General features: G+C 40.5%; 1 protein-coding gene across 3 annotated transcripts; it reads right to left on the reverse strand.

Annotated features, from left to right (window-relative positions):
• Nucleotides 1-1,516: 1,516 nt before the first annotated feature.
• LOC122867162 (myosin heavy chain, fast skeletal muscle-like) lies at nucleotides 1,517-24,661 on the reverse strand. 3 transcript variants are annotated; one of them, XM_044177564.1, is made up of 41 exons: nucleotides 24,526-24,661; nucleotides 23,227-23,302; nucleotides 19,576-19,638; nucleotides 19,133-19,360; nucleotides 18,908-19,051; nucleotides 15,291-15,447; nucleotides 15,164-15,191; nucleotides 14,957-15,071; nucleotides 14,737-14,829; nucleotides 14,589-14,652; nucleotides 14,414-14,512; nucleotides 14,157-14,260; nucleotides 13,933-14,071; nucleotides 13,625-13,743; nucleotides 12,641-12,790; nucleotides 12,391-12,561; nucleotides 11,987-12,293; nucleotides 11,797-11,885; nucleotides 11,579-11,666; nucleotides 11,364-11,481; nucleotides 11,168-11,291; nucleotides 10,569-10,705; nucleotides 10,184-10,439; nucleotides 9,403-9,645; nucleotides 9,142-9,318; nucleotides 7,973-8,118; nucleotides 7,800-7,890; nucleotides 7,331-7,720; nucleotides 7,115-7,241; nucleotides 6,905-7,023; nucleotides 6,330-6,526; nucleotides 6,048-6,231; nucleotides 5,506-5,671; nucleotides 5,166-5,290; nucleotides 4,751-5,059; nucleotides 4,454-4,657; nucleotides 3,545-3,670; nucleotides 3,159-3,329; nucleotides 2,867-3,067; nucleotides 2,627-2,758; nucleotides 1,517-1,662 (listed from the first exon to the last, which is right to left on the reverse strand). In XM_044177564.1, the coding sequence occupies exons 4-41, from the start codon at nucleotides 19,334-19,336 to the stop codon at nucleotides 1,645-1,647; spliced, it is 5,832 nt and encodes a 1,943-aa protein (XP_044033499.1). In that variant the 5' UTR covers nucleotides 19,337-19,360; nucleotides 19,576-19,638; nucleotides 23,227-23,302; nucleotides 24,526-24,661; the 3' UTR covers nucleotides 1,517-1,644. The 3 variants fall into 3 exon arrangements, with proteins under 3 accessions (XP_044033499.1, XP_044033498.1, XP_044033500.1); XM_044177563.1 differs by having other exon boundaries at nucleotides 13,619-13,743; XM_044177565.1 differs by lacking the exons at nucleotides 10,184-10,439; nucleotides 10,569-10,705 and having other exon boundaries at nucleotides 13,619-13,743.
• Between the last annotated feature and the right edge of the window lie 42 nt (nucleotides 24,662-24,703).

The raw sequence follows: 24,703 nt of genomic DNA on the forward strand, positions 1-24,703 counted from the left end.
CTGACATTAAATGGTTTAACAGTCTTACTCGTAAGAATCACCCGATTATTAAATATGTAGAAAATGTGAAACGGCATGCGCATGAGCTTTACAGCCCAAAGTGGATATGAAATACACACAGCTGTCAATAAATCAACCAGATCATTTGACTTTATTTCACACTTGAGACTCTTTATAGGTGGGGTTAGCTAGTGTAGGTGTTACTCACATGGATCATCCATGCTGCATAATGGTGTAGAATGCAGGAATCTCACGGAGCTTGGCCTTCACAGCTGTGTCCTTGTTCTTGTCAATCTAAAGGGGTGTCACAGCACGGATTGTTATCCTTCACTGATACAGTCTTGGGACACACGAGGAGTCACTATGTATTGGTGAAGGAGAAGATCGTAGATACAGTAGTCAACTACTAAATCCCTTTATTCATTCTTTTTTTTTTTGGCCAGAAACAGCCTAATTTTAAATATATTGAAAAAGCATCGGAATCAGAAACTCTTGTTAAAAACCCAAATTCCCCAAAACAGTACTGAGGACATAACCAGTGTCCTCTAGGGTAGCTACAGCCCTGATCAAATGGTTCTGAGCCTCAGTCCTTGTTTTAAAGTTTCAACAGAAAAGGATTTTCTTTGCTGATTATTTTGTCCACTAAAAAAAAAAAAGTTTAAAAACATGAGAATTTATTTGACATTTTTGTGATGAAGTCCTACCACTGCCTGACATTTATACATGTAATCCTGGAAGATTGGTTTTGGAGACCCATTTTTAAAACGCAAATTCATTTACATTTCTGCTATGCTGAATAAAACATCAAAACTTATAGGCTGTTACAATATATGTCCTTGGATTTAGGCAGAAAGCTGACTGTAAGTATGAAAGACATGCTGATGAGTATTTACATCAGACTTTAACTTCTAATCTGGCTCTCAGACAACTGAAATTCCTGTGTTGATAAGGACACTGACAGAGAAACAAAAGGAAACAGTAGAGAATTCCTCTATCTGGGTCAGGTTCAAGGATGGAGTGACACAGTTAAATACATGCTTCATCTTAAATTAATCCTCTGCAGCCTTCCTAATTGGTCCATATGGTCCTTTGATTATATTGGTCTAATCATGGTTAATCCACTTCTCTCATGCTAGCATTAGGTATTGTATATAGATGAATGACAGTGAAGGGGATGGCTATTTTAACTCAGAATGTAAATATCAGCAGGCATTCTGCTGGGATCTGCCCTGATCTCTGCAAACAGATGCTCAAATTAGACAAACTGCACACACTGACGGGGGGCTTATATAAACTGCACACTTCTTCTACGAAACTGATTCTGTTACAGTGACTTCTCTGACTGGCTAATTAGCACTAAAAAAACTTATTCTAATCTGCTAATACATCAGGAACTATGATAAGCGCTCAGAAACCATCTGTTTGTGTTGATATTCAGAAACATGGCTATGTTTGGCTATACAGTATATCTAATGAAAGACAATGTCATCAGATGTGGAGAAAAAACAGACAAAGCTAATGCTTCACACCACTTTATTCTGCTACAATCTCACGGCAGAACAATAACATTTGTTAACTCCGGTGAGTTTCTACTTGTACTAAGAACTTGCATAGAGGATGTCTTCTGTGTCATCGCTGCAAGGTCTACTCAGATTCAGCAGCCTGAGACAGGAAATGGAAGGTCAGGGAAGGAAAGCAAAGAAAAGGAAAGGAGAGGAGAGGAAATATATAAGTTTTTAGAGGCTAAAAACAACATACTGTCTTAGATAAAACAAATTGTAATGGCCATCTACATACAGTAAGCAACACTGGTGTAACCATTTAGCTTTCTGAATTATGTATTTTCCTGGATACTAAATTTCAAATTAGATCCACTTATTTCCGTGTCCTAATGAATCCTTAAGGGCTTAGCATGGTCTCCACGTGCCGTTTCCCCTGCAGACATACAGTATGTGCACTGTCTGCAACCATTAATGTGTACTACTAGTGTTCTCATCCATGTGGGAGCTGACCTTGTGCAGCAACACTGGAATTTCTATTGTGGACGGATCTACAGTGAGCACACCGGAAGGCCACCGGCACAGCCGATGAGTATAATGATGGATTCCTTTGTACAAAGCTGATTGCTTAGTGCCCTTTCAATAAAAAAGAAAAAACTGCATTTGGCGCAACCCCGGACCACGATGCCTCCAGTTTTAAAAAAGCACACAACCGGTCAAACTCAACAGGTAAATAGTAAATGATCCTGTTCACAATACAACATAGCAGAAAAAAAATGAATGAAACTTTCTTGATCCCGAGGGGAAAATAAGGAAGAGTGATGTAGAGTGACTGTGAACTATGTAAATAAAAAGCCAAAAGGTGCTTTGTATGCAAGAAAGAAAAGAGTCTGTTGATGTGTTTTTGCTGCAATGGCGATGCGCAGTGATCAATTGGTCGGTTTGTAATAATTAAGTCATTTGTTTTTACCTACATGATTTTGTTTCTACATGTTTTATTAATGATTAATTAATCAGATGTATTAAATTATTTACTGGTTAGACCCCAGGAAGATAAGGCAACTTATGGCAGAAGCCAATAAGGATCCAAATAAACCAAACTAAACTATAAATGTATCAAGTGTTACCTTTCCAAACTCTCTGCTCTTGGCTCTCATCTTGTTGACCTGGGACTCAGCGATGTCTGCCCGCTCCTGTGCCTCTTCCAGCTCATGCTGCACCTTCCTTAGCTTAGCAAGATGAGCACCTGCCTGCTCCTCCTGTAGCAAAAAAACAAAAACATGCTAAGCTATAATCATTATATAAATATTATAAAAAAAACCCCAGCAGATCTTGTTTGTTTCTCTGGCAGTCAAAAACGATCTTACAGCTTCTTCATTCTGCCGTTTGTAAGCCTTGACTTTGAGCTGCAGCTTGTCTACCAGGTCCTGCAGTCTCAAAACAGTCTTCTTGTCCTCTTCAGTCTGGTAAGTGAGCTCCTTCACTTTCCTCTCATATTTACGGATTCCCTTGATGCCATCAGCAGCTCTTTTCTGTTCACTCTCCACTTCGCCCTCCAGTTCACGCACCTACAAGAGTCCAAATCCCACAAACCCAACATCAGCGGTCCTTTTTGTTATCAATAATGCTACATCAGTCTCATATGGACAAGCGTGATACCCGAGCTTCCAGTTTCTGGAGCTGTTTCTTGCCCCCCTTCAAAGCCAGGTCCTCTGCCTCATCCAGGCGGTGTTGCAGATCCTTCACAGAGGCCTCCAGGTTCTTCTTCATCCTCTCCAGGTGGCTGCTGGTGTCCTGCTCTTTCTTCAGCTCCTCTGCCATCATGGCTGCCTACATGAATACAGCAAGTTTAACTGATGTTTGATTTATTATTTGTCATTACAAATACCAAATCAATGCTCATAATCAACCTGGACCTGACAACAACAGCATTCATAGAGGCAACCAGGCTGCTTGATAATTATCACAGTTTCTTGAAGTTACTATCACACTATATAAACCTGTTAGTGCAAGATATAATTAGCGGTGAAGTGCATAATATTTACATCAGTGATTGCCTTCTTGGCTTTTTCCTCTGCATTGCGAGCCTCTTGGATTGCATCCTCCACCTCGCCCTGCAGCTGGCTGACATCTGCATCCAGCTTCCTCTTGGAGTTGAAGAGACTTGTGTTCTGTAGCCAAAGGATGATTAAGAAACTGTGAATAAAAGGTGACTTATGTTTATACTTCACAAAGTTATGCAAAATTAGCATTCATTTGGAGTTTGGTGTTACTGAGGACCTGACAAATTCACAATTCAAATTCTAATATTCACTCTTCTTTTAGTTCTGTTTTGGTCTCCACCAACTCCTCAGAAAAATATCTGGCTCTTTAGCAGCCAAATGCTCCACTATGTTCACCAGCTACTTGCTAACTTTGCCGGTCTGCTGTTTGGTGCTGGGCAGGCAGTGTACAGTGGGTTTATCACAGCCATTTGCCACAGGCCACTGAAAACAGTTGCCTGCTACAACTGGAAACAAGGTTGATGAGTGCTAAAGGGGGGAACTGCAGAGTTGGGTGATAATTCTCTGTAGGTTTGTCACTACGAGTGACACCTTTCACATTACACATAGTCATTTGATCCATTGCTAATAAAAAAAAATATTGATTCATGCAGCTTTAAAGTGTAATAGCCTTTGAAGCTGAATCCTGAATGTTGTTTATTGTGCCATCTTCCATGACCAGAGGGTCTTTAAGCTCCACTTTTGAAAACCACAGATCTCAGCACCTGACCAAGTAACTGTTGAGATATTCTTTCTTAGCAACCCCAACAAACCCCTGCAGATATACAGTATTATTATATAGAGAGAGCGTTATATCAATTGTTTATTTTGAATAATAGATATCTTACATAATGCTGCTGTCCCTTTAGATTTCAATGGCCCTCATTGATACGTTGTAATAATGCTGCTCACCTGAGAGTGCAGTAGCCCTACTCTCTCACAGGCATCAGCTAGTTCCTGTTCAGCTAATTTGCGGCTTCTTTCTGACTGTTCCAGAGCAGCCCTGAGCTCCTCCACCTCTGCCTGCATCAGGCTGCTCCTGCGCTCCACCATGGCCACCTGCTCTTTCAGGTCCTCCTGGCCCCGCAGTGCCTCATCCAGGTGAAGCGTTTGTTCCTGCAGAGACAGGATGGTAAAAGCTGTATGATTTACCCAAAATGGGGTTTAAAAGCTACTATTCTTGTGTTGAAGCAATGAACAATATTTCACTTTGAGGTGGGCTTGCATGTTCCTCAGCTGCTTCTGGGCTTCAGCGGCCTGCCGATTGGCATGGCTCAGCTGGATCTCCATCTCATTGAGGTCAGTCTCCATCTTCTTCCTGATTCTCATGGCATCGTTCTTGCTGCGCGTCTCAGCATCTAATGCGGACTGCATTGTTTCGATAATGCGCTGGTGGTTGCGTTTCATCTGGTCGATCTCCTCATCCTTCTCAGCGAGCCTGCGATCAACCTCTCCTTTGACTTGGGTGAGCTCCAGCTGGATACGCAGAATTTTGGATTCCTCATGTTCCAGAGAAGCCTTGAGAACAGATTTTTTTTTTTAAAGAATACATTGATAAACATTGGAATGTGCCAAAAAATTGATTTCAAGATGTAAATCATTTCTTTATATTACATCAAGTTACCTCAGCTTCTTCCAAAGCAGTCTGGATCTCTGTCTTCTCAATGTCAGTTTGTTTCTTAGTCTTCTCAAGCTCATGGATGGCTTTACCATTCTCTCCAAGTTGTTCAGTCAAATCAAAGATTTCCTCTTAAAATGTTAAAATGTATCACATTTCTTTAATTAATTCTAGTCTTTCCTTCTTGCTTCATGAGAAGGCAATATAAATTGACATATGAACATAACATTCACATAAAATCGTCCTCGGCATACTTAGTGTTTATTCAAAACCATCAACCATGTTCTAGAATCTAGATGAACCTTCCTTTTAAGAAAGCAGTATTATTTTACAGTAATATACATACGTTGCAGGTTTTTATTCTCTCGTTTCAGGACTTCTAGGTGCTCCAAAGCTTCCTTGTAAGAGTTCTTCATTTTGAAGAGCTCAGTGCTGAGGTAGCGAGACTCCTTCTGTGATCCATCCAGCTCAGCCTGACTCTCTTCATACTTCTGCTTCCACTCAGACAGAATCTAAGGAAGACACAAATTACTGGTTTGAAGGATGGTTTGTCTGATTTTATAAATATCATTGATTTTAACTTTTTGTGCTAAGTACTAATTGCTGTATTTTTGTAGGTGATGGTGGTTATTGTTGCTCATGTTAACTACTCGGTTCTTCTATATTCCAAATAAACTTCTGTTGCTGCATGAAACTGTAACCCCACATCAAATTTTCTCTGACCTACCACATAACAGGTGTTTAGAGCACCAAATATAAAAGCTTTCATTAACTGGGTATGGGCTGAGTCATGTATGTTAGCCTATATCAATCAACAATAGCAACTAGTTATTTGGATTGTTTGCATCAGTGGATTGTTGTACTTGTTTAGTACAATTGTCTTGTTACCTTATCAAAGCTTCTCTGCTTTTTATCCAGGCCAGCTGCTTGAGCATTTGCCCTTTCCACATCAGCCATGAGGTCCTCCACCTCACCTTGCAGCCTCTGCTTCGTCTTCTCCAAAGATGAGCACTTGGCATTCACAGCCTCAATAGCCTCCTCAGCCTCCTGCAAACGTTGGGCAAGCTTTTTCCTGAGGATAACAAAATTAAGTATAAGTAATAATTGTCATTCTCTTACACTGCAAATATCTAATTTCTTAATATCTATGTGTATGAGAGCAACTCTCACTTGGCCTCCTCCAGTTCATCATTGCGCTGGATGCCATCAGTCTCATATTTGGTTCTCCACTGGGCCACCTCACTATTGGCCTTGGACATTGCTCTCTGGAGCTCAGCCTTGGCCTCCTGCTCCTCCTCAAACTGCTCCCTCAGCAGATCACAGTCGTGACGGGCAGATTGGAGAGCATGGGCGAGGGCATTCTTAGCCTAACAGTGAGGCAGATTTGGATTTTAGTTCAAAATCAGAATTCATCTGGAGGCTTTTATGCTAAGCTAAACTAATCGTCTACTGGTGAATAAGCACATTTCCCAATAAGTCTAAATATTCCTTTAAACCTCCTTGGTGGCCACAGTAGAAGGAACTTTTTTCTCTAAGTAGAATGAAACCCTGTGAAAAAGGGGGAAAATGCAATTGAGAAATATTAAGTCACTCAGGTAAATCTGTTAGCCTTGCTGAGCTTCCGAGTTCAAATAACCTATAAGCCTTTAGCTACCTAGGTAAGCTAATCAGTTAGCCTACTGACCTTCAAAGATCATTAATGTCACAGGCATTGTTCCATTGCAGAGTGCAGTAATGCAACACACCTTTGTTTCTTCTTCAACCTGCCTCTTCAGTTCCTCCATTTGCTGAGTGAAGGCCAGCTTAGCCCTCAACATCTGAGAGAGTATTGCTTCTTTCTCTTCAAGAAGACGAGAAAACTCACCTGTTCAAGAAGTTTCAGAAAACAATGTAAGAAAAGAGATTAGTATTTGACCCCAGAAGTCTGTATGACAAGATTTAACTCTGTAGCATACCATTTTCATTCTGAAGTCTTGCCCTTTGAGCATTTAGTTCAGTGATCAGACGAGTGTTCTCATCGTGTTTTGTCTTGTATTCACTCAGTTGGTCTTCCAGAGAGTGAACCAGCTTCTCATAATTAATCTGTTATATTTATAAAATATGTTAATGAAAATTGTTATATTTACCATGATATATTGAATACATGTACTATCTATACTGATCTAGCTTACCTTTGACTTGGACATGACTTCTATGTTGCTAGACAGGTCATCAATCTCCATCTTGTACTCACTCTTCTCCTTCTCCAGCTTCTGTTTGACCCGCTGAAGGTTGTCAATCTGCTCTCCCAGCTCAGCCACACTGTCAGCGTGTTTCTTTCTTAAAGCTGCCGCGGTGGCCTCGTGGTGGAGGGTCGACTCTTCGAGGTCTCGTCTCAGTTTCTGAAACTCGGCCTCTCGCTTCTTGTTCGTCTCTAACTGAGCGGCGGTGGCTCCTCCGGCCTCTTCCAGCCTCTCACTGATCTCCTCGAGCTCCCTGGAGAGATCAGACCTTTGCTTTTCCACCTTAGCCCTGGCAACACGCTCCACTTCAATCTCCTCCTCCAGTTCTTCAATGCGGGCCTAGGTAAAGCAACAAAAACCCAAGATCATTCATTGACTCACAGCAAATTTTCAGTAAACCCTAAAGTTTTCTAAGTACCTGAAGCTCCTTGATCCTCTTCTGAGATTGCACAGCCACACTTTGCTCATCCTCAATTTTGGCTACAAGTTGGCTGAATTCAAAGTCTTTTCTGTTATGCAAAACCAAACCATTAGAGAATATGTAAAGTACTGTACTTATCATTATGCTTATAATGCTGCACAAATACATACTTTTTAAGGCGTTCCTCCAGCTGTTGCTTGTCATTTTCCATATCCATTATGGATTCTTGAGTTAGTTTCAGATCTCCTTCAAGCTTTCTTTTGGCTCTCTCAATATCCATCCGTATCTTTTTTTCTTGTTCCAGAGAGCCCTCAAGCTGACACATGGACACAATTTCAGTAATTATTAAACCTGCATTCACTGATTTTTTGGGCCACACAGCACAATAAGCTTTAAACACAACACTGATATATTTTCACTATGTACAGTTGATATGGCGAAGATGGCTGACACAGAGCAAGTAAGTCCAATATTCACTCTCCTTTTAGCTCCTTTTTTTGGACTCTACCAACTCCTAAATAAAATATCTGGCTCTTTAGCAGCTAAATGCTCCACTATGTTCACCAGGTCGTTGCTAACTTTTCCTCTGCTGGTGCTGGAAAGGTAGCGTACAGTGGGTTTTTTGAGCTTTTCCACTGAGAACAGCTGCCCACTGCAGTGGAAAACAACAACGATGAGAGCAGCGAGAGTAAAGTTGTGCGCTGTAAAACCAAAACAATGACCTTAAAGAACGCTGACATGCTCTGTAGCGCTAAGGGGGAACTACAGTGTCAGGTGATAATTCTCTGTGGGTTTATCACTATGAGCGACATCTCGCCCCCTCATTCACATTACACACAGTCATTTGATTCATTGTTTAAAGAGCACTCCTGTGATATCAACTTTTTTTATTTCATGCATTCTTCTTCCTTGTCAAAACCTGCCGTCTATATTACCCACAATGCAACTCGACCGCTGACAGTTTAGTGAGAGATTTTGGTGCGTTATGCTAGTAGCAGCTAATGTAGCCTCGATCTGGTAGCCTCAAGCAGAGATGAGGAGTGAGCTACAGAGGTGTGTAAGATCACTTCTTTCTAACTTCACACCGCCAGATTTTTTTCATTTTCAAACTCGTAGTCTTCATACCCAACCAACGCTGACTCAAGTGACATCACTTGAGGACATTTATCCGACTTCATACCGCTTCTTCAGGAGCCACAAAAGGTTTTATACAACTTTTTTCACATATGCAGTAGTACTCCGCAATACCACAGCATTTGATGTGTTAAATCAGTGGAGTTCCCCATTAAAATAAAAATATTGATTACAGATGATATGAAGATAATGTCCATAGACTTACATCATCAACTTGTTGCTCCAGCTTGATCTTGGCTTTGGTCAAAGAGCTGACTTTGTCTTCCTCTGCTTGCAGGTCATCCAGTGTCTGCTGGTGGGCCTCCTGCAGGGCCAACTTCTCCTTGGATAACCTGGCGATGGTATCATCAAGAGAGGATATCTCCTCAGTCAGATTCTTCACCTGAATGTGAAGCAAAAAGTAATCTGTGAGTAAGTGTTTAAATCTCTGGGTTTGTGTTCAGATGACCACCCAGCAGACACAGACCTTGTTTTCAGTGGCATGTTTTTCCTTCTCCACTTTAGCCAAGGTGAGCTCCAAGTCATCAATGTCCTTCTTCAGCTCAGAGCACTCGTCCTCCAGCTTCCTCTTCTTGGCGGTCAGTTCGGCATTCACCTCCTCCTCATCCTCCAGTCTCTCGCTGAGTTCTTTGGCTTTGGCCTCCAGCAAAATCTTGTTCTTAATCAGCCCCTCACATCTTTCCTCTGCATCTGCCAGACTCTCACTTTCCTGTTAAATAAAAACACAATTTGCATTTATGTAGCATGCAGTTCTAGTAAAGTCGGCTGCATGCTTTTGCGGCGGGCTCTGCAAACATGTGCATGCCCGCAAACCTCCATAAGTGCTGCTGGCGCGTGGACCCAGCATGTGCCTCTCAAAATTTGAAACATCACGGTCTGTTGCTGCACTAACTGTGACCCAATCACTTTCTTTTCCACCTCCTTCCAAAACACGCAACATTATTTATAAAGACCAGAAAAACATAAAAGCAAGTAGAAAACAGCACATGTGATGTACAGGGGTGACATACAGCCACTATAAAGGTTTTAACTAAGAACCGTCATGTCACCTTCGGAAACAGCAGCCTTCCTGTGTACTTGCTGTAGACTGGTCCACAAGCGTATGTACACATAAGTTGTTGTGGACAGTGTGTACACACCTGCAGAGGACATCGCGCATGGGTTGCCACACAGAGTATGCTGGAGCCCTTACATAAGACTTACATTAACAGCAATATCTTTGCAGAAAGTGTGTTTTCTCCACTTACAGACTGAATCTGCAGAAACAAGTCATTCTTCTCCTGAAGAAGGGAAACCATTTTGGCTTCCAGTTCCTTCCTCTTAGCCTCAGTTTTGGCTAAATCCTCCTTACACTTGGCAAACTCCACTTTCATGATGGCCATCTCCTTCTCAGTCTCAGCACTCCTCAAGAGTGGCTTGATCTTAAAGTAGAGCTTCATCCATGGCCAGTGTTTCACATTCATGAAGGAGCGAATGTTGTATTGGACAATATAAATGGACTCTCTGGAAAGTGATGGAGTTCGTTCTTAGTTTTTGGGTTCAGTGCAATAAGTACATTCATATAGATCTATGGTATTTTTATGTACTTATGACTTATGATCTGCAATTTTAATCTGCTAGATTTCTGATTACCTCCTCTCCATCATTTTCTGAAACTCCTTCCTTCTGAGGAAGCCACGACACAAGGCTTGAGTAATGGTGATGAGAGAGGCCAGTTTGTCATCTCTCATCTCTTCTAGTAGACCCAAGAGTCCAGCTTTGAAGAACACCTTCAGGAAATAGGAATTTGGATATAACATGATATACTTACTAATACTACATCAATAAACCATAAAGTCTTAACATCAGTTTCATACGGTTTAACGGTTAATATGACATTTCGTCAGCAAAAGAGTTTATATCTGTTCCAAATGGCTACACTCGAAGGTGCGGTAAAGAGCCTGCCATCATAGCCTTCGTGTGTGTTTGTAATCTCAACACAGTGAACGGTGCACACTAGCGACAGCCTCTCCTCGGAGGCATTCACGAAACCTGCCTTACTTTGACACCTACACACACCTGTTCAATCACTGTGTAAAGTTGGCGTGATTGTCGGATGGTCTGTTTCGGACAGTTCGGCAGCCTCCCCCTTTTCCTACTTCTGAACGGGGGTTTCAGACACTGTTAGACAATCCCACAAGCACTACAGTTCAAACATACTGAGGCCCTTAGTCACATTCAAAATAATTTACCTTGGTATGCCCAAACTTATACTGTGTGTGATCCACATCAATTGACCCCAAGAGCTTCTCAGCAGCTTTCTTGTTGTCAATGAATTGTCCCTCAGGTATCACACTAGCATTCAGTACTTTGTACCTACAAGAAAAAACTCTTGTTAGAGAAAAGTCTTTTAAAAATTCTCAAAAGACCTAGTCTCTTGCTTCTTACCTTTGCTTGAAATCCCCATACAGGATTCTACTGGGGAAGCCCTTTCTGCAGATCCTGATTCCTTCCAGTACGCCGTTACATCGCAGCTGATGGATAACCAGATGGTGTTCCATAATCCCTAAAGGTCAGCCGGAGCCACATTATAATCAAGCTGCCTGAGATACTATTTAAATGGTCTGATAAGGAGTATTTATAATATGACATTAATGAAATACCTGGAGTTTTAGTTTCATTTGGAATTAGACACCTAACAAAATGAGGATGGGTGCTCTTGAGATTTGTCATAAGCTTTCCCAGGTTCTCCTGTTAGAGATAATCAATGTCATAACTTTGTTACAGAAAAGCTGAACTATCATTGCTCTACTTTATTATTTGTATCAAAATTATTCTTACAAATTTAAGATAATCGAGTATTATTTTAGAATGCAGTTACCCGGAAGAGGGCCGACACAGTCTGGAAGGATGAGCCCTTCTTCTTTGCTGCTTTCTTAGCAGTACCAGCTCCGCTACGTCCTCCATTATCTAGAAGAAGAAATGTTTTTATCTACATTATAAAGGCTGAACCTTGAAATAAAAACAAACATTCAGAATTAACACAGTCTTCCCCCGTCTCACATTCTTACCGTCAGATGAAGAATAGTTAGAATATAGGAAAGCCAGGAGTTTGAGGCTGGCTTTCTGGTAGAGCTGGACTACAGTCTCATTCAGCGGGTCCTTGTTCTTGTCCAACCAGCCTGTGATGCTGTAGTCCACAGTGCCAGCATAGTGCACCAGGGAGAAGTGAGCCTCAGCCTTGCCTTTGACAGGCTTGGGCTTCTGGAAGTTGTTGGATTTTCCAAGATGCTGGTCATACAGCTTGTTTTTGAAGGTAGTGTCTGATGCCTTGGGAAACATACACTCCTCTTCAAGTATGGAAAAGATGCCCATTGGCTGTTGAGGACAGAACAATTTTGTTTTAACACAAAAAGCCATTCTTTGTAGGCATTTATTTCTGTGACTTTGTATTATATCATATATATGAACTAACCTTTTCAATGAGCTCTATACAGGCAGCTAGGTCCATCCCAAAGTCAATGAATTCCCACTCGATGCCTTCCTTCTTATACTCCTCTTGCTCCAGTACAAACATGTGATGATTGAAAAACTGTTGCAGTTTCTCATTGGTGAAATTGATACACAGCTGTTCCAGACTGTTATACTGCAAAAACAAACCATTTAGAGCATTACCACATTATTCATTTAAATTCCAGTAAATACACTTCTTAATGCAAACTTACATCAAAGATTTCAAACCCAGCAATGTCCAGGACTCCGATGAAGAACTGCCTGGGTTGCTTGGTGTCCAGCATCTGATTAATGCGGAGGACCATCCACATAAACATCTTCTCATACACTGATTTGGCCAAAGCACCAATAGAATTGTAGACCTGCACAATGACATGCGCCAGTGAGATCCCAACACATTAGTGAAATAACCTTTCAACCTTTGAACAATCTAAAGTTTTATATGACCTATGATTATACACCGTGAATCTAATGTGCAATTCTTTTGTCATGCAAAATCTCATCTTAAAGTGACATTAATTGATTTTATAGTCAAACGGGGCAGAGGCACTTAACAACAAGCTGAAATCACAGCGTTAAGTTATAGTGAATGAATGCAAACACAAACAAATCCAGCAGACATGGAGCAACAATAGCATTCATCTGTCCACCTGATGAATGTCAGTCCGATATTCAGTCTCCTTTAGCTCTGTTTTGAGCCACACCAAAGAAAAAATATCTGGCTCTTTAGGAGCTAGCTGTTTTTCTTTCTGCACCAGCTAGTTGCTAACTTTGTCAGCTATTTGGTGCTTGGCAGGTAGTGTACAGTGGGTTTATCAGTGCTGTTTTGCTGAAAACAGCCACCTGCTGTGGCTGATAATGGGGTTTATAGGGTGGAGTTGTGGCCGGAAAACCAAAACAATAAGCTAAAGCAAGCTTAAAAGCTCAGTAGAGCTGCAGAGTTGGACGGTAATTCTCAGTGGGTACGCCACTACTTGCAACACCTTTCAGATTACACAGTATTTTGATAAGTGTAAATATAAAAAAAATATTGATTAGTGCAGCTTTAAGGTTATTGTAGCATTCTTTTCTCTCAGCTCTATAGTATTAGCCACAATAATACGTTGATTGAAGTAAACATACACTATGATAGGGAGTAATATACTACTTATAAGGGGTAATATAAAATGTATAATGGTTTACTAACATACATGTACCTGCTGAACAGTCTGCCCTTTGGTTACATACTCATTTCCAACCTTCACTCTCGGGTAACACAGTGCTTTCAGCAGGTCTGCAGAGTTCAGACCCATCAGGTAAGCTGCTTTGTCAGCCACTGATCAAAGAAAAAGATCAAATAAGATAACTATAAAGTATGTGTGATAGCAGAGAGGAAAAGTTAGATAAGAAGGAGAAAAAGATAAAAAATAGATATTTACATACTGTATACAGTCCCAAACATAAAAAAGACTATCAACATAAAGAGAAGAAAAAAAGAAGGTAAAATCCAATAAATAACATTTACCCTCTGTCCCATCTGGCTCTCCTTGCTCCTCTCTCTGTTTCTGCTTGAACTTCATATTCCCATAATGCATCACAGCACCTGTTAGCTTGTAGATGCCAATCCTCTCCTCTCCAGTGAAGCCTAGGGTGTCAATGGCGCTCTGAAAGCACATCATAACAAGGCTGATGTACGGACCAGTGAATGTTAGCAGTGATGGAAAAGAAAAGATTGGAAATTTGACTTACATCCGTGGCCATCAGCTCCTCACTGTCATCGATACTGGCCACGCTGATCTCCCCTTGGCTAACAAATGGGTAGTCGTAGGGGTTAGTGGTGATGAGGAGAGTCTCTGGATGGAAAAATAATGTGCCAGTCAAGTCCAAGCCTTGCAATAAACTCACTGTGCATATCATTTCACAACATACAATGTACAGAGAGGGCTGCTGCACAAATTTATATTTGACATACAGTAACACTGTGACACTGATCACCCTTATGTTACCTATCAGCTCAGGCTTCTTGTTGGACATGATCTGGTAGAAAATATGGTAACTCCTCTCTGCAGCCAGCTGAAAAGTTACTCTGGATTTCTCCAACAAGTCTGTGAAGGAAAACTAGATGAACTGAAAAGCCTCTAACAACGAAACATTACATGTCTCTACTGTATTCTAACTCACAAGTTTCAATATCAGCGGAAGACAGTTTTCCTGTGGTTCCAAAGTGGATTCTTATGAATTTGCCCTGAAAGAGAAAAAAAAATTGAATCTGAGAAAAAAAAAAAGGTGACAAATCAGTTATTAGCAAAATCTCTCTCTTTTCACTCACAAAACGTGAGGAATTATCGTTTCTGACAGTTTTGGCATTTCCAAAGGCCTCTAGCAGTGGGTTAGCAGAGATGATCTGGTCCTCCAGATTCCCCTACAGCAACAGAAAAAACTAACTTAAATATTACAAATGCAGATAAGAAGTGATTTGGTTACAAATATATGTATTAAACGGTTATTAGCAGTATACTTGAAAGAGTATAAATTTATTATAATATTACGTGGAATTTTCCAGAGGCAGCAACATCTTTTTTCCTGTCCCCAGACCCTGCGATTGTCGCAAAGTACTGGATGACCCGCTTGGTGTTGACAGTCTTTCCTGCACCAGATTCTCCACTACAGAAAAATACACACCAGAAATGTTTTATTTCCTCTTTGATAAAAAGATCAAAGATAGGCTGTAGCATTTGCATCAATATGCAGCTTACGTGATAAGGACGGACTGGTTTTCTCTATCTACAACAAAAACACCATAGTCACATTAGAAAGGTAAGATGCATTGCACCAGAACCTTAGAGAAAACTGAACAATACATTTTTTCCAGTTTCAGTTTACCAGTAAGCATGAACTGATAGGCGTTGTCGGAGATGGAGAAGATGTGTGGTGGAGCCTCCTGGCGCTTTTTACCCCTGTAGGCCACCACTACCTCTTGTTTGTACACTGGGAGCCACTTGTAAGGGTTCACAGTGACGCAGAACAGCCCAGAGTAGGTCTAAAAAAATTGAAAATAAAACATTTGTTTGAGTAAGCATGGATTTGGTGATTTGCAGGTCAAAAGATGTTTTTAATTTTCTTTGAGAAATTAGTTTATTTAGACATCTACAAATCCTTCATGCTAAGGCGACAAGTGGACCCAAACTATGTCAAGAAGATTACACCTGTATGGAAGCATCTGCATTAGTTAAGTTTCTCTTCTCACTTATTCAGGTTGTCTTTTAATTTGTCAACTGTCCGGCCCAGTACAGTAGGCAGTATGTCCATATTGGACAATTCAGCACTTTACAATTTATGTCCAATGCCAACTTCAGTGCCAGTGCAGGAAGTAGTGTGCCCCACATGGAGTGAGGCAGAAATGTGTGTGTATGAGGTGGATGGCATTTTATTGACCTTAAGTAACCACAATCTTTCCTGCACTCTAAGCAAGCAATGAAGCTGCTTCAGCTCAACCATACCTTAACCACAGTTTATTTGTCATAACCCCGACCTTTCCAAAATCTTAACCATACTGTAGTACGCATGCATATGGGGCCCGGGAGGTGTCACTCCGCCACAATGTGTGTGGCTCTAGTTGGCGGTGGCACACGCAGACCTCTCCTAATCTCCTAGTCTAATGTGTTAATACATTTTACCATTATGTTCACGTCACTGAAGAATCTGTTTATTTTTTACTAATTATTAAATACATCTAGCCATCATACAGCAGCAGGAACTACAAGAGCATGTCTGAATGAAGAATGGGCATTTTTATCATGTGGCACTGCAGCCCTAACTTCATTCATTATTTGATTGTTGCCATGCCTACAGCTGTTGTCCTCTCTGTGGGAGTTGAGCAGTGACTCTTTACTGACGGTGATTAACTTGTGTTTTGATATTATCCGGTGCTCTCTGGCTCTCTCTGAGCCTTAGCAGCTGCTCCAAAACACACCTGGTTAACTGCCTGCATAAACACATTTCCTATCTCAGAATGTGTAGACTAATTGGTTTAATTATGACGGACAGTCAGACGACTAATCAGGCAACACCATCAGATCAAATTAATAATAAGTTTTACTATTTCAAATCCAGCTGGTGGCTGGACACTGGTGGAGATGAGCTCACAGGAGAGGCTCTGTGCAGCGGGCAGGATTGGCTTGATTTTAAAAACAGCTATTCAAATTTTGTGAATGGCTTTGTGCAATTTGGAAGTGTCCCGTATCTGATGATGTTATAGGGGAATGCCCTCAATCAGATTCATTTATCCAAAAACTTCAGCCAAAAATGTCAAAATGCCAGAAATCAAACCTATTTTCCAGCAGCAGCAGCAGCAGCAGCAGCACTCACAGGGAGCAGAGCGGACTGGACTGTCCATGAACCTGTAGTTATTGTTCCCTGTTCAGGCAGGGTGAAATGAACTGTGTTTAAGACTTATACGTGAAAACGGAAAAATTAGCTGATTTCAAATTGTTGGAAAGCTGCGTGCTGTGTTCAAGGCGACGCCGACCCACTGATCATTGTGGTTTTATTTTCCAGCTGAGGTTAATGCGACTTTATCTGCCTGCGGGCGTCTGGATCACAAACCTACATGAGCGGAGTTAAATAATGTTGCGCTGTGATAAACGTTAAAGACTAACGGTAGACCGCCAGTCGACAGCGGCCACGGTGCTGATCCTGGGACCCGATGCGGGAAACTGCTGCCACCCGTCGGTCACACTGATCGGCAGGGTGCCCGCAACTGCTCTGAGGGGATGCAGTCCTAATGGCTGACAAGATTTGTCGTTTAGAAAATCTGTGTTCTTTTAGGATTTTTTTTATATAAGTTCCTTTGGGGTTTAGTTTTTTCCCGTGGCCATCTGCGTGCTGACAGCAGAATGCTTTGAATTTGCGCCTGAAAAGGAGACTGATCGCATTATGACAAGCGCATTAATATTACCTCTTGATATACACTCAGTAACTGCGTCCTACTTAACGTCAAGTCTCCAACAAGCACGTCCCTGAACTTGAATTTAGCGACAGTTTAAATGAGCGTTTTGATATTTAACTGTGGGCTCTTTTGGAACAGCTGTCTGGATGAAACGTCTCCAACAGGACTGGAATGCAACTCGGCATCGTGTAACTGGTTTTGATTTATGACGGACAGTCAGATACAACATCATCTAATCTAACATACACCTATTTATCGGCTATTATTTGTAATTCGGGGTGCAGTGAAAAATATTGGGGAGCTCAGTTCCCTCATTCAGCTGCTGTAATACCTGTTTGTTTAGATCGGCTTTATTAATGTGTGATTAATAATAAACTGATTATTCATTGACATGTGAAGATATTACTGTATATTTTTCATTAAGGAGTGGCTAATTGGCTTTGTTTGGGCGGCGAGAGAGCGGCTGTATCACGCCAAAAGCAATATTAAATGCGCACAAGTTATTAAATCCAGAGCACAATGTACTAACTCTAGAGCACTAATTATTCATTCTACAGCACGGATTAGTTGTTGTTTTTCTCCATGACACCTCCCGGGCTCCGTACACGCAGATTTGATATAACGCGAACATTTTTAAAACACTGGTATTCGACGTACAAAAACATTTACTGAACGAAACCCGGGGTTTTACAGAATCGTCCAATATTGACATAGGCTTGACCTGTCTGTAGGTTACCTATAAAAGTTGTTTTAACAGCATTTCAATGACTATATTTCAACTTGTCATTGTCATTACAATATATCAGTTTAAATACTGTAAACTAATAGTGTAGTTACATATAAAATAAACTTCCAAAATATCAAAAAAATGTCCACTTTCCAACCAAACTGAGTCTGCTTTTAATCTGCATCTTTTCACCTGTTTATCATCAAGTCCAAGTTTACTGGGATGTACAACACTTCCCAAACAATGCCAAAGGGCAGCAGCTGCATGAGTAGTGAAAATTGGAAAAGTTCATCTCCTCTCCTGGCAGGAAAACGCACTTTACGTTACTCTCTCTCAGCAATTCAGTGCTTATTGTAGCTCATTGAGAACCACTGTACGCAACAAGCTTCATGTGCAGATAGGAGCTCAACATCAGCTTGTTTAGATTCAATTTGGTTATCAAATAAGTTGTCACACTGAAATGTGAACACCCCAAAATACTGCAGGACTTTTATTTTGAAACTGTGATAAAGTATTACTTTTTCTTTTTTCTTTTTACCTGTAGCTGTCAGATAGCAGTCTGATGTTATCTGGTTTAACAGTGAAGAGTAAAAATATGTATAATTAAATTTAGGGACACCATTTCTTAAAACCTAATCCCTAGTCTTGACCTTTGACACTTAAAGTGCCTTTGTCAGGGCAGACAAGACGAGGCATTTTCAGCATCATGCATCACAAACTTACTGCAGCTCTAATGGTGAACATGGTGTCTGTTGAACAACAGCTCCTCTGGCATTGTGTGCAGGAATGACCATCATCAACTACAGTAAATGTTGCATCACTCACATAGATCATCCACGCTGCGTAACGCTCTTTGAGGTTAAACAGCACAGCGGCCTCATTGAGGTGGGTCATCATGGCCATGTCCTCGATCTTGTCAAACTTCGGCGGGTTCATGGGGAAGACTTCATCATCCTTCACTGTTACAACCTGTGAAGAGAGATGTGCCTTTCATCAGCAGAACAATATGGAGAGCATATGGATGATTTGCCTTGTCCACAGCTAACGTACCCGTCCTGCATCAGTTTTAATGGTCGCCTTGCTGCCGTCTTTGCTTTGCAGAGTGCCTTTAACAAACAGCTCCTTTGGATCCACCACAAACACTGCAGTTTTAGCATCAAAGGGCCTGTTCTGGGCTTCGATTCTCTCTCGTTCAGGTCTCCTCAGGTATGGGGCAGCCTCCCCAAACACACTCATTTCAGCATCCGAACTCATCTCTGCAACACACCCCAGAGGGCACTGAAAGGTCCAGGGCTACAGGTTAGAATGGTGATTGTAGTAACTGTAGAAAGACTGATATCAGTCATCATAATCAATATCAACTCTTATCTCTGTGGGCTACAAAAGGACTGCTTATGTATCCTACACCTAGAGTCAGAACCAAGATGAAATCCTACCAGTTACGACAGTATCTATCACACCCACACAACAATGAAACAGAAGCATGCCCTCACCAGCAGGAGTCCCAGCTGAAGAATGTGGACGGCTTTGACCCTTACTGCTTTTATAAGGTCCGTCTTGGTGCATTAGGAGACACAGCAAACACCTATATTTAGGTCAAAGCCTCTAATGCATTTGGGTGGAGAGAAGTGATTAGTTTGGCATGTGATATCATGGAGAAGTCACCGAGCTTTTGTTCATAATCCTTGGCGGGGAGCAACCGCATGCCAAAGGAATGAATGCCAAAAGAGGGTGACCTCTGAGATCCACATAGATGCTGAAATGTTCCAAGCACGCAGAGACCAACACAGTGTTTGTTTAGCATCTTCATTGCTGTGTTTGGAAGATTAGAACCAAACAGTGCTATTAAGGATGCATCTCTACTATAACCAGCTATTATGGCATTTTAAACAGACATATCCACCATATAAAGTCATTCTTTATAAGCTCAATGTGTACATGTCAACATGTACACGTTAACTGTGGTCTATAACACTCAAGCTTATCAGGCACAGAACGGTGTGCAGTTTACTGCCCTAAACCCCCCGAATACGAACACAGATACAGATCATACAATACATTTTCATTGAATTCATGAATTTAGCTAATTAGACCTTTATTTGGTCTGTTGCGATCAACAGACTTGTTGATCAACTGTTTTGAAGTATTACCCAAAATGCACCCGTGACCCTTGTGATTGCTGCGACAGGCTTATAAATAAAGGCATAGCTGATGAATCCCTCAATAGAAATTCCCCCAGGATCCTCCTGGGACGGCTTTAGAGATTACAGTGGACTAATGGTCCTGTCCTCTCTTTTCCCCTGCCATCATCTCCCAAAGAGAGACACTGCAGGACGGCGCGGCAAATAATGACCTATTGGGAAGACAAGACTGGCCGTGGGAGAGGTTGCTATAACAGAACTTTTGAAACAGGAAAGTCAGGAAGAATGTCAAGAATAATGCTAAAGAAAACACGTATCCTTTAAATTATATTACATCAGTGAAGAATGAAAACAAGAGAAACGTTTTAGATAAGGATAATTATGAAAAACAGAAGTATTATTTATAGTAATACTTATATCATTAACTTAAAAGAAATTGTTCACCATTTTCAGAAATATTAGTTTTCTTTCCAAGAGCGAAATGAGAAGATCAAGATCACTCTCATGTCTGTGCATTAAGTCCAGAGCTGGAGCCAGAATGTGGTTAGCCTAGCTTAGCATAAAGAGTGGAGGAAGGGGGGAAGCAGCAAGCCTGTCTGTGTCCCGTGTTAAAAAGGTACACCTACCAACTCCTCTGAAGCTTATTAATTAACACACGTTTGTTTAATCACAACCAAAAATATAAAACGACAATTTGTGGCACTGAACTACTGTTTCTTATTAAACAACAATTCATCCACCCGCCCAGTATTTCTGTGCAGCTTCTCTGGCTTTAGCACGGGTTACCATACTGTCAGTGAGTGAGTCAGTGGGCAGTCAAGTTTTGGTATAGGTTTACCTTTCTGTCTGTGTACAGATTAAACAAGATACTGTATGTGATAATTAGTGAACTTTAGTTGGTAGGCCTGTTTTTTAACTTTGGCAAGAGCCAAACTAGTCGTTTCCCCTGCTTTCAGTCTTTATGCTAAGCTACCTCGTCCTGGCTACGGCTCCGTATTCAACACAGACATGAGAGTGATACTGATCCTCCGATCTCACTAAAAAAAAAAAAAAAAAAAAAAAAAAAAAAAAACGCAAATAAGCATACTCCCCAACAAGATGCTCTGTAACTAGATCTGTAATTAATTTTTCTTTACTTAGTGTGCTTAGTGGTATTGGAAAAATTGACAGATGCCACCAGCCCAACATTACATGTACCAAGGTAACAGGACATCAAAATGAGTAAACAACTCTACCAGCTTTGAGTGAACTGAGGTCTTCAAACTGTCACTAATTTGTAATTCTCGTGTCATGAGAGGGAGATTAGATGGCTGTAAACTGACAAGAAGGGTGCTAAATCATGAACAAGCAGCCAATGAACCTACGGCTTACACTGCCTCCATCTTAAATATGGGCTACTTTAGGGAATTAATCCGGAGTGAGATATTCTTAGGGACTTCCCTCAAAGGTGCGAGGACAATGAAGCAATGTGGATTATCACTGCAGCCACAAACTGCCTTTCATTTGCCTTTTTTAACTGGCATGTGTTTCTATTGGTTGAATAACTGCTTCAGACATTTTGAATAGCACCTCCTGATGAGTCTCAGAAATCCAAAGCGAATGCAGTGGATTGCAACCAGAGTTCATTCTAATCGTTAATGCAACAGATGGCAAAATCTCATGGCTTATGAGTTAATGTCAAGTCAAGTTCAAGTTGTCTAAATAAAGGGCTGCTAAGTAGAGGTCACACAGTCCATTATCTGTCAGAGATGCACATTGATATCATTTAATGGACAGCTGTTAACAATTGCTCCTCCCTGAGCTAGAACTCATTATCATCAATGATACATCCAAGCAATACATTTTGATATATTGAATAGATTTTGATATATAATTTAATTTTAGACATTGCTTTTTATCCAATTAATACATTAGTCTAGATTTCAGTCCACTCATGCATATTGTCCATTACTGTTGGATACCAGTGTTTAGTGGTTTATCTTGGACAAAGTGAAAAGAACAAAACTGAACCTACATTTTTAGAGGAACATTAGTCAATACAAATATTGCAGCCATGTTTACGTCCCTGTGCAATAATACTAAAGGAGTATTATAATGAAATGTCCTTTTCCTCGCCAATGAAAGGTAGACCACAGCACCCTCTAGTGTCACTGCTGAGAAACCACAGGCACTTTGTAATCCTGAAGACAGCATGATGTGCATCATGAGACTTAGAGCAAAAACTAAGAAACCTGTGAATACAGTTTTTGTTGTTGTTGAAACTTTAACATGTGCTTTTTTTCTCAATTTCTTGTTTTCTGAAGCCCTAAAATTAAAATAAAAGAATAAGTTGTCAAAACATTAACTTTTGATAGCACAATTTCTTACCTGCAAAAGGCAGAATCTCACTCACAATGTTAAAAAAAAGAAAATCATCAACAACCAGTGCACTGCCACCAAAATGAGACTTCCCTTTATAATTACTCATACTTGACAGTCTCACTGAGGACTTCAATCACTAAATAGTACATAAAATTGTCTTCTATAACAATTGATTGAATTGTATTTATCAAAACTCATGCCTTGCAAACACTTGTTACAGCAAAGTACAACGGATGTAGATGATCTTGAAGCATCTGAGTTGAACCTTCATTCAGGATTTTCTCTCCCTTCTTGATCTTTTCCAGGGTTACAGGGGCTTAAGCGAATCCCAGCAACCATCGAATGGAGGGCAGGAAAACCCTCTGCAGGTGGTGGGTCCATTGCAGAGCTTACACAGACAGGAAGACACTCACATTCAAAGCTATGGCCCATACAGGCTACATTCACACCCCTGGATTGCAAGGTCAGTTCTGGATATCTTAGAAAGTCCTGCAGTCAAAGTTTTACTTGTGTTATATTATTATTTAATTGTTTAATCTATACGGATGTATCATATTTTATCCATTCATATATTTTGTATCTAAAATCTGTAGAAATATGTAAGTAGCATAAAATGAAAATATATAAGTAAAGTACAAATACCTCACTTGCAGTTCATGTCAGGGAAGAAGGGGGAAAAACAAGGTGAATGACTGCATCCATGGCAACCAGTAACCTCCTACCAGTGGTACAAACAAAAAGAGTAACTTTACTCAGATATTATGCTTAATTATGAGGTACTTTACTTGAGTATTGCCATTTTATTCCACTTATATTAGGTAGGATTAAGTCCCTTCTATTTCAAAGAGAAATATTGTACTTGTTATTCTACTACAGTTTGTTACTTTGCAATTCATATTTTACACACAAAATGTATGATCAACAAATAAAATATGATACAATATTATAGATTAACCTATCCAGCAGTATATAAAAGGAGTTAAAATGAGCTCCATCTTGAAAAGACTAAGTATTTTAAGACCAAGTACATTTTGTTGATAATACTTTACTTTAGTGAAATTTTGAATGCAGCAGCCTACTTTTACTTTTAAAAGAGTATTTTCACAGTGTGGTATTAATAGTATTACTTAAGTAAAATATCAGAGTACTTCTACCACTGACAATACCAACATTCCCAATTAGAGAAAGAATGTAAATAAGGTGCAATGGAGGCCATGTTTTCCCAAGGCCCAATCATCACTAAATCCCCCCCCTGTGCATGAGCAGACAGGCTGCTGAAGTCATAACTTGGACATGTAGCGTTCAGCTAAATTTAACAATGTGATTGGTTGCATTAAAATATGATACATTCTTATAATGAGCTTGTTACTAAGTGAATCCCAAGATTCCAATGTTTAGTGAAAATGTCTGACATATTTAGTAGTTTAAATGTTTTTAGATATCTTGTGTAGCTAGTTGTACACAACGTGTGGCAGCGTTGGTATAGCAGAGCAGACACCGGCTACAGTTTTAGTAGCTAGCTAGAGATTTCTCCCACAATACACACTGTCACTGGGTGAGCGCGCGCTTTCACTACCAATTAGCCTGATTGGGAACAGGTGCTGCTTGCAAGCTATTACATTTCAGTTTTATAAACATCAATAGTGTTGAATTATATAAACTAAATGAATGAATTTTGGATATTACGGGCTGTATTAGGCTACTACTACTGCCAATGGTTTTCTGCTTGCTAGAATGGATTTCCTCTTCATATGTAAAATAAAAAATAGACCATTTAATCGGGAATAGCCTATAACGTTTACTGTCCAATGAAAATTATGTAGCCTAGTTAGCATATATCTCCAGTTCTGGGACTTTTAGGTTTTCAGCAAGGTTTAAGGATTACACTACATAGGCGGAAAAAAAAGATACAATCTCCTCTTAAAACCTTTAAAAACTCACCGGAAAATCTCAAAGATATACTGTCACCAAGCTGCAAACAAGGCTGTTTTCCGAGTCTCTGAAAAGTTGATATTTTGGATAGGCGGGTATGATAAGGGATTCTGCTCAGCTGGCCGGATAACTAAACTAGCTACATGCAACTCTTGGTCACGTGTGATTGGCCGTTGGCATGGCAACC

This window comes from Siniperca chuatsi, linkage group LG20, assembly GCF_020085105.1.
Source record: "Siniperca chuatsi isolate FFG_IHB_CAS linkage group LG20, ASM2008510v1, whole genome shotgun sequence".
In the NCBI taxonomy this organism is placed as follows: domain Eukaryota; kingdom Metazoa; phylum Chordata; class Actinopteri; order Centrarchiformes; family Sinipercidae; genus Siniperca; species Siniperca chuatsi.

Coding starts and splice junctions, on each gene's coding strand:
- LOC122867162 (XM_044177563.1), bottom strand. CDS start 19,336: ATGAGTTCGGATGCTGAAATGAGTGTGTTTGGGGAGGCTGCCCCATAC. Junction 7,721..7,799: donor AGAGGATCAAGGAGCTTCAG/GTACTTAGAAAA, acceptor TGCTTTACCTAG/GCCCGCATTGAAGAACTGGA. Junction 5,060..5,165: donor CTGCTTTGGAAGAAGCTGAG/GTAACTTGATGT, acceptor TCTGTTCTCAAG/GCTTCTCTGGAACATGAGGA.